Source organism: Fulmarus glacialis, unplaced genomic scaffold (assembly GCF_000690835.1).
Source record: "Fulmarus glacialis isolate BGI_N327 unplaced genomic scaffold, ASM69083v1 scaffold29423, whole genome shotgun sequence".
Taxonomy (NCBI): Eukaryota; Metazoa; Chordata; class Aves; order Procellariiformes; family Procellariidae; genus Fulmarus; species Fulmarus glacialis.
In genome coordinates, this window is record NW_009201439.1 from 1 (window position 1) to 9,247 (window position 9,247).

The 9,247-nt window shown below is 45.3% G+C and overlaps 2 protein-coding genes across 2 annotated transcripts in view; one reads left to right on the forward strand and one right to left on the reverse strand.

Moving 5' to 3' along the window:
* Positions 1-6: 6 nt before the first annotated feature.
* UCK1 (uridine-cytidine kinase 1) lies at positions 7-3,373 on the forward strand (the record flags this gene model as incomplete). Its single annotated transcript, XM_009573953.1, has 6 exons — positions 7-100; positions 939-1,035; positions 1,165-1,307; positions 1,406-1,500; positions 2,611-2,659; positions 3,073-3,373. Coding segments are annotated over 6 exons (666 nt in total), but the record flags the coding sequence as incomplete, so codon positions are not given.
* A 2,880-nt stretch (positions 3,374-6,253) lies between these two features.
* POMT1 (protein-O-mannosyltransferase 1) overlaps positions 6,254-9,247 on the reverse strand; it is a 13,277-nt gene continuing 10,283 nt past the window's right edge. The window contains exons 16-20 of the mRNA XM_009573954.1: positions 8,959-9,056; positions 8,329-8,442; positions 7,686-7,812; positions 6,824-7,001; positions 6,254-6,590 (exon numbers count right to left, since the gene is read on the reverse strand). Of these exons, the coding sequence (XP_009572249.1) occupies positions 6,416-6,590; positions 6,824-7,001; positions 7,686-7,812; positions 8,329-8,442; positions 8,959-9,056 (692 nt within the window). The 3' untranslated portion in view covers positions 6,254-6,415. The remainder of the gene's footprint in view (positions 6,591-6,823; positions 7,002-7,685; positions 7,813-8,328; positions 8,443-8,958; positions 9,057-9,247) is intronic.

The window sequence follows — 9,247 nt, forward strand, 5'->3', positions numbered from 1 at the left end:
CGGAAGGTCCTCATCCTCAGCCAGGACAGCTTCTACAAGGTGCTGACCGCCGAGCAGAAGGCCAAGGCGCTGAAGGGACAGTACAACTTCGACCACCCGGGTGAGGCGGCTCTGGGGGCTGAAGCCCCGCGGGCTTTTTCCCGTGGTTGAGTTAGTGGTTGGAGACCAGCTGGGGTTTACCGAAAGGGCTTGTAGGAAATGAGAAGTATGGGATAACAGAAACGCTCTTTCCCCCACCAAAACATCCGTCTGTCTGTCACTGCGCATTGCTGTCACGACAGCTGCAGGTGGTAACGGCCGCTTTAGTGCGCCTTTGCAGAGAGCGACGCTGGAGAGCTGGAGAGCATCCCGGCTTGCGTGGTGCTCTGTCTCCTCATCCTCGGCTGTTGGGAGGATCTGTAATAAACCACGTCGTTCCCCAAATGCTTTCCTGGTATTTCTTGTCCACATAAACAGCTGCTCCCCTTGCTCGGGGGAGTGCTGTGGATTGCAGGTGGGACAATGATCTGCCCGTGGCTGAAGTCTAGAGCCTGCTGTAGGTTCACCAGGGTGAATAATGAAAAGCATTAGATGTCTGAGGTTTTCTAAATTACTCTTAGCTGACAGACTAAAAGAGTTGCGCAAAATTATACAATTACCAAGCAGTTTGGTAAAATTATACAATTACCAACCGCACATTTGGGTTCTTAATTTTATTGTGTTGTAGTTGCTTATAAACGGCAAATTCTCTCTTCCTTATCTCTGTAACCAAGTATAGCAATTCTAGTTTGGGTGGGTGGTGTTGGATTGCTGCTGGTAGGAAAGAATAAGCCATATGTTCCTTTTTTCCTGGTGTAATACTGGACAGAGAGTTTTTTCCTTCAGGTCTAGAAAATCTGAGCAGAACATTGGACATAGCAGCATCTGAACTTCTTCCTCTTTAAACCTTCCTCTTGCAGACGCTTTTGATAACGACTTGATGCATACAACGCTGAAAAATATTGTTGAGGGCAAAACCGTTGAGGTTCCAACCTATGACTTCGTGACCCATTCTAGGTAGGTTTCAGCTTCATGTGAATTCTCGGGTTGTGTACGTGGATGTCTCCAGCTGGGCCTGGGGACGGGCTGCTTGACTGTGGTGTGAGACCCATTTAACAACGTGTTCTGGGTGTTTTTTCCTGGCAGGCTGGCAGAGACGACGGTGGTCTATCCCGCTGACGTTGTTCTCTTTGAGGGGATCCTGGTTTTCTACAATCAAGACATTCGGGACATGTTCCATCTCCGGCTCTTTGTGGACACGGATTCCGACGTCCGGCTGTCCCGCAGAGGTAATGCTCTGCCATCATGGATGGCGTCAGCCAGCTCGTGTTCCTTATCCGTCCTCCGCCATGTGGTAGAACTCATGGGTTTTATCTTCCCGTCCCAGTTCTGCGAGATATGAAACGTGGGAGGGACCTTGAGCAGATCCTCACCCAGTACACCACGTTCGTCAAGCCTGCCTTTGAGGAGTTCTGCTTACCGGTACTAAATGTTTCACTAATTTTGTTTGTGGGTTTTTTGTGGGGGCGAGAAGGAGCGGGGTCGCCTGGGGATGAGCTGCGCTGTAGATGCAGCAGTGGTGGCTTTTGGTATTCGTATTTCACGAATCCCACGCTCTCCTCTCTGCCTCGTCTATTTAACCATTAGAAGCTGCTTGTTTAAGGAACTTAAATGGTTGGTCCCTTCTGCCTGCAAAGCACCATGGAAATCCCTAGAGGCTGCACACATTTTCTCACTGCCATGGCTATTTTAGCGTGGGTCCCTTTGACTGAAACACTCCCACTCTGCATTTATTCTTAAGTCTTGCAGGAAGAAAGAAGAGCTTGGTTTCCAACAGACTCTCTCTCAATAGGGAACACTGGTGAAAACCTGGGGCAGACCACTATAGCGTCTGCTTGCTACGCTATATAATGCTGGGCCAATTTAGGTGCTCACGTAATCAAATTAATTTGTAAAAAAAACCCCTTAGAGAACAAAATCCTTTATGTGGATTAAATAAGATGGAAAAGGCTAGCTCAGGTGCCTCTTGTTCTAGATCAAAGCAATTCTGGGATTTGTAAAAGTACTCATTAGAAATGCTGAATTTGCCAGCCTTTTTATAAGTGGGAGTGGGGGGGAAAACAGGGGCTCTATGATGGTAAAGATAGATAATAAAATGTCATCAGAGGCAGGAAGGAATTTCACATGCACATTGGGTACCTTGGCTCTCGGCAGAGATTTAGCAATAGTTTGTGAAATGCTGATTAGAACCAGCTCTTAGCAAACAGACCTCAGCCTGCAAGCAGGCGACTCATTTGAAGGCAACATACTCTTCAGAAGTGTAAAAGCAAGCACTCCACGCTTGACCTACTGCTTCTACCTGGTGATTCACTGCAAAGAGACAGTAAAAACAATCCCTGACCTTAAATCTAGTGCATGTTCGCCAGTATGACTTCTCAATTCATGAAGGTGTTACCATGACTGAGAGCTTTAACTTGCAGCCTCAGAGCACAGAAACCCCTCCGTCTTTGTCCCCAGCTTTCTGGCGTTTGTAGCTTCTTCCTAGAATAATGTTTCCCATTAACAGTCTCCACCACCGTTGCTGTTTTGCAGACAAAGAAGTATGCAGATGTGATCATCCCCCGAGGAGTTGACAACATGGGTAAAAGGGAGTTTGGTTCTCTGTCCGATTTCTCTGGGGAGACCACCTTTGGGGTTGGGAGGAGAGCAGGTGGCACACCACTGCCTTGTTTGCGTGCTAAGGGAAGGTGTTTTGCTGGAGGGCTGTAGGGGAGGGAGCCGCTCTGAGCCCGAGCGGGAGGACCAGCTGCTGCGCCTGGGGAGGGCTGGAAAAGTGACACGCGATTGGAGATGCAGAGCAGGACACCAGTGTTAAAGCTGGTCCTGCAGTTGCTGGTTTCTGTTGAGGTCTGACCTCACTGCAGAGGGCAGGCACAGTTTCATTTAAGGGCTTGTTGTTAAAACTTGAGCTGAACAGGGCTGGATGCTCCACATTTTCTAGATAGCTCGGCAAAGAAAGCCTGCATGTCCTATATTTCCCGTTCCTCTCTGCAGTTGCCATAAACCTCATAGTGCAGCACATTCAAGACATCCTAAACGGAGACATCTGCAAGTGGCAGCGAGGGGCAATGAACGGACACGGTCGGACCTACAAGCGCCCATTCCCTGAACAAACAGAGAGCAGCAGCGTGCTAGCGGCCGGCAAACGCTCCCACCTGGAGTCCAGCAGCCGTCCGCACTAACGTCTCGGCGTCTGAAGGATTTGCCTCTGGTCCAGACCAACACTGAAGACAACTTTGGGAAAGAAGGACTTCAACAGAATGGTTGGTGAAGTGCCCTTTAAATCATCCTAGCAGCAGAGGGGATACTGGTGTGAAACTTCTTGCAGAGGGGAGAGGAAGGAGTTGGCATATCGCCCCTCTCCCCTCCAAAACCCCTCCCTTTTCTCCCTACGATATCTGGAGTTATGTTACTTGATGAACTGGTTAAAGGCAGTGCTATTTGCCTTTTTTTAATTTTCAGAATGAGACCTAATGCCGAAGTCTCCCCTGAAAATTAAGTGCTACCAAGTGATTAGCAAGATACCCCATTTCCCTGACGATGAGCTTCCTTAGCAGGAAAATTAGCTGCCTGTTTTTTCAAAAGGAAAAAACCAGTCTCTTTCTCCAAGACTAGCTCACACCCTGTTAATGTAAGCAAGCAGGTGCTGTCCTTACTCTTCTCCACCTTGTTGGGACCTTGCGTTCTGCCATTGCTCTCCCGCTGGCCAGCCCCCTTGTTAGCCTGTGATAGCATGTGGGGAAGAAGGACTGACCTGTAGAGGAATCGCTCCCCTGAGGTAGAGATGAGAGACTGTCTGGGACAAATGGGAACTTGCAGGTCATCGGGGGACAGGCCTGAGAAGTTGTGTGATTCTGGTTCCTAAGTTATTCCTTTCTAAGCTCCCGAACCTTGCTACACTGTATGATTATTTTTTGTACCCAAATAGTCTCCTTCAGTTACTGAATGTGTGAGCTCCAACTGGATTGAGTTGCTCATGGAAACAGAAACCTGACCTTGTCAGTATTAGTGTCTTTTAGGGCATTTCTGTACTGCTGGTTGCAGATTCTGCTGGTCGGAATCCATCCGCTTCCAGAGCTGGGTGGGATCAGCAAGGGGGGAAGCTGCGAATTGCAAGACCCTCCTTCTGATGGCACAAATAGCTCTCTGGACCCTCAAACAGGGTCAAAGCGCTTGCCTTGCACTCAGGCAGTTTTAACTCAAGAACGTCTGGTTTTCTAAAAAGAGCAGACAAGAGGCTGGAAGTATCAACAGTGACATCCCAGTTTCTGTAGCTTACCCCAGCTAAGTGATACTGCAGCAACATGAAGTTTCTGGAAAAAAATTCTGAAATTAAGTGCCAGTTGGGCCTTTGAAAATGTCCTTGTGGTATCCTTCTTGAATCTGGACTTATGGTGTAATTTTAAGAAGCGGGGGGAGGGGAGGGAATATTAAGAGGAACTCTTTTGTATTTGCTAGTTTTCTAAAACCAGGGTCTGGCTGTGTTGGTTGTGGGTGTGTTACTTTTGCTAATAAACAAACGAACAAACAGTGAGCAGAAATGACCATTTTATATAAAAGGTATTTGTGCTACTTGTGCTACACCAGCACAAAGGTACAGAAAGGAACACTTCTGGAGATGTCATTATATTCAACAGTTCTTTCTCCCCTTAACGCAGAATTGTTAGCTTTAGTTCTGTAATGGCTGAAGCTTTTGAGGAAAAAAAAACTTAAAAAAAAAAAAAAAATGCAGTCTGCACTTTCATCCCTATAGTCTTTTCAACACTGGAAATCGTTTGTCATCTACTAGTGATCTCCACAGTCCAGTGGTATGCTTCTGTAATGCCAAGGAGAATGCAGTTCATTTCCTAACAACTGCTGCTGGGTGCTGTTTAGCTCAGGGTGACAGACTTAGAGTATGAGCTACTGCACTGAAGCATTAGCTATTGGGGCTGATTTAAGTAGGAGTAAAATAGTCACTAAAACCTACTTTGAATGACTGTGGTGTTTGATCATACCTTCCTCTGGGGGGGGCGGAGCTCAAAGCAGCCTTGAATAGCATTTGTTACAGCAGTAAGGAGCTCTAGAGTAAAAAGTCTCTCTAGGTCAGCTGTGCTTGGTCAGCTTTGAGCTGTATTGCAAGATCCTGCAGTTGCAGCCTCATGGGAAAAAAAAAAAAAAAATCTCAAACATGGCATAGGTACTGTAACCCTTGTTGAATACCTGTACAGAGCTATTACAAATTCCCCACCGAGCGATCCCAGCGCTTCACCTGCACCTTCTCCTACTCTGTCAGTTCCTCTGCTGGTGCAGGCCAGGGCACGGGCTGAGTTACCTACAAGGTTTTTACCCTGAACCCATGTGTACAAGTTATAGCAGGTTTCCTTGTCAGCATGATCAGTTCCACCTTGCTCAGAGTTCCTCTTCCTGAGATTTGAGGTGTAACCCTGCAGCCCAGTAAATAAATACTGCTGTTGCTAGTAACAGGCCAAAGGATTCTTCTGGCTTTGGCTGACTTCTTGGCCTGCCTGCAGCTTTGTTTTAGCTTGTTTAGCTGTTACAGCGATTTTTAAATGTCTATTTGTTTTATTTATTTTTGCTTAGCTTCATAAAAATTATGGTTATGCCAAATGATTATACATAGATAATAGCAACAAGTCATTATTCTATGCAGAATGAACTATTTATAAACTTAGCTTAATGCTGTAATGTTATGAAATAGGGATGATAGCAGAGCATTGAAAGTGGGGGCAAATAATGCATTGTTGAGGAATATAGTCATGGGATGATGCTGAAGACTGCAGGGCCAATTACTGATAGTTAAAGATGTGTAAACTTTGGAGCTGGGAAAACCCAGTTTTTAGGAGTAAGAAAGAAACAGAAAAGGATCCAGTATGTTGGAGAGTATCCATTTATAGTAACTTCTTGTAACATGGAGTTGCAGACCAAGGTGCTAGGGAACATATAAAATAGCCCTAAGTGCAAGATAGTGCAAGCAGGAAGAAACCATCAACATCATACTCCCAGGAAAGAGGAAGAAAAAACCCTTGCAGCATGCTCTTCCCAGCAAAGAACCTGGGATGCTGTTGACTGAAGTCAGCAACCTGCAGACCCTGAGGGACAGTGGAAGGGTGACTGTAACAGGGGTAGAGATGGGGAATTGTGCTCGTAACAGCTATATTACTGTTGAGACCTTTTTTTTTGTAACAGTATTCTTTTATTTTCTTTTTCTGTAATAATTAGAGCTGGACTACTATCAATTATTTGATCGGACTGTTAAGATTTCAGTTATACTAACAATAAATTCTTGGCTTTGCATAAAAGGCGTTTCCCTTTACCTGTAACAAGATTGTAATTGTTACTGTTTTCGGATGAGGATGTTCCAGCTGTCCTTCCAGCGCAAGTCCTTGAGTTCACTAACAGACAGCGAGGGCTCCCCATAGGTGACAGGGCTGAATGTGCAATAGGCAAGGTAAACCGAAGAGAACCAGGCTACGATCAATGCGCTGAACATGCTCTTGAGAAGCAGAGATCTGGGATGAGAGAGGGATCAAGTTACATCAAGGCTAGCCAAACACTTCATCCAAAAGGAAGACCTACATACGGCCTAACTTCTCTAAAGGCAAATGCCAAAGTATGGCCGCTGCTGGAAAAATCACTGCTTTCCCTGCAGCAGCTTGCCGAGGTGACAACCCTGGAGAAAAGAACTGCATCACTTCTCTTGTCTATCTGTCTATCTATCTATCTACCTGTTAAAACCAAGTACCTGCAGAGATGATCGCTGAGATGCTGTAACATGATGGGAATCAGGAGAATCTGGAATGTGAGGGCAGGCAGGTAGTGGTACAGGAAAAGTGTTTTCTCCATCAGGAAGAAGGGCAGGTAATTCACAGCCCAGCCTCCAACACAGATCCCCCCGGCTGATACCCACAGCTGCCATGCATCTGCAGGAGACAGGAGAAATCTCAAAGCATGGACCCCGGAAACCTGAAGTCTCTAAGAGGTTGCCTACTTGCATGGTTTGGTTTTTTCCCCCACTCTTGACAGTTTGTGCTAATATGACCTTTAACTTGACCACACTCAGCTGAGGGAAATGGTTAAATTTTGTCACACTTTTATGAAGTACCCATCAAGACAGATTACAGCTAACATGAAGCAGCTTCACCGCATGACAAGATGTACTGCCAGAAAGGTCAGCATAAAACTGCCCAGCCACACAGAGGAGATGGTACCTCTGTTGGAAGAAACACATCTAAAATAACCCCCTCCCCACACAGCCAGTACCTACCTCTTTTAAATCATCACAAACGGGCTCAGTAGAATCCAAATTTAATGCCTGCAGATTTCTTACATCCAGGGAATGATTCAAATAAATATTATGCTGGCTACTATGCTGTTTTATGAGGTAATGGTCACATTGTCATGACCATAATCAGTCTCTTCATGGGCTACGCTAGATGTTTGTGTGTCCCAAATAAAAATTTCAGGGTTAGGGACAGGAAAAAGTGCTAGCATAGCCAAACACACAGTTGCAAAAAACCGTGGCTTTGGATCCATTGAAGTGTAGCAGAACAAGAGACAATGCCCCCACCTCGATACACACATACATATGAAAAATGGAATCAGACCTTCAGGGATGTCGTTAATCTTTCTCCTTCGTCGTATCAAGTACCACAGGGACAGACACACATATACCAGAGCAGCGACATTAGCTGAAGCCCAGGTAACAACATTCCCAAGGAGGTGGATCTGGGCCTGAAGGATAGAAGATGGTCTAAGCCAGAAGCAGGAACATGCTGCAGTTCTTTTAGGTAAGTTTAAATATTACCTACACAGACTTGCTAAATTAAACGTCGGAATGTGCCTGGCTAGTAACCTGATCTTTCCTGGAACAAAGCTAGGTGATAAACTTTGCTGCTTTAAGACTCTTTTGTAATGTAAGGCATTTAAAAGATGCTATTGGAGATGAACTCATCTTCTAAATGGAATCAATAATGGAAACTATTAAACTGCAGTTTTTCTTTACAAAAAAAAAAGTGCAAGAAGACATGATTTAATTAAAAGCAACTACTGTCAAAGCTGTATCACATGCCAAAAAAAAACCCTCAACCCTCAGGGAAAATACACTCTTAATACAGGAAGAGTCCATCCTGGAGCAGCTCCTTGGCTGGAACTGCAGCCCTGCTCTCACTCACACTCATGGAGCTCACATCTGACCTGAAGTCTGCTTTCTTCACCAGGTTCACGTTTACTTCTACCTCTTGTACTTACACCAGAGGTCGGGTGGAGCCAGTAGGCAATATTTGTGTCCATTGTGATCCAGTCAAGAGCAGAGGAGCTGTATTTATGTTCTGTGTCTTCATTTTTTAATGTGAGTATTTTCCACTAGGAAAAAAAGTAAACAGAAGGCTTTCAGAATTGGAATAATGAGTGGGATAGCAGGCATGGGTGAATAGCTCCAGATGTAAGATGTTAAGTTCTTAACCTGGGACTGGAGAAAGATTTTTGCATATCTCATACTGGATACTGATCAATTATTTTGTTATATAATGCACTTTCCTTAGTGAATTTCTGCAGTGTTAGTAAGGGGCATCAACACTACTGGTTGCATATACAACACATTACAGATCAGTTTCAGACAGCTTCTGGGTGCCAAACTGATCTTCCTTCCCTTTGTTTTTTTACACAATCACTTGGGTATTCATTACTGAATAGCATACTTGCGCAGTTCTCTAATGCCCTTCTAAGTACAGTCAGAAATACTTTTTTTTTCAGTGAGGAAGCCAAACTACTCTATCAGCAAGGAATAAACAATGAGTCTTCAGGCTCAGAGCTTGCAGAAATATTCAGGTTCCTGCTCTGCAGCAGAAGGGAAGATGAAGGGAATAAGAAGACACTCACCTGCAATTCCGTGAACTTTGCCATGAAGCTGAGGTTTTTACTTATGTCCATCTGCGTGGGAGAGTGGAGTTCCACTTCCCTCTCTTTTTGCTCTTGGCCTGGAAGAAAACAGCATAGCTCAGAAATAACCACACAACAGGTAGAAAGCTAGAAAGGGGAGAGAGCACATATGATATACCCCTGGCTTCTCAGACTCCTGGGAGCCCTTCTCCAATACTAGTGCAACTGCAAGAGCGCTCCAAGGGGATTTCTAAGGATTCAGACATCATGGTAGAGCCAGAGCCTGCTG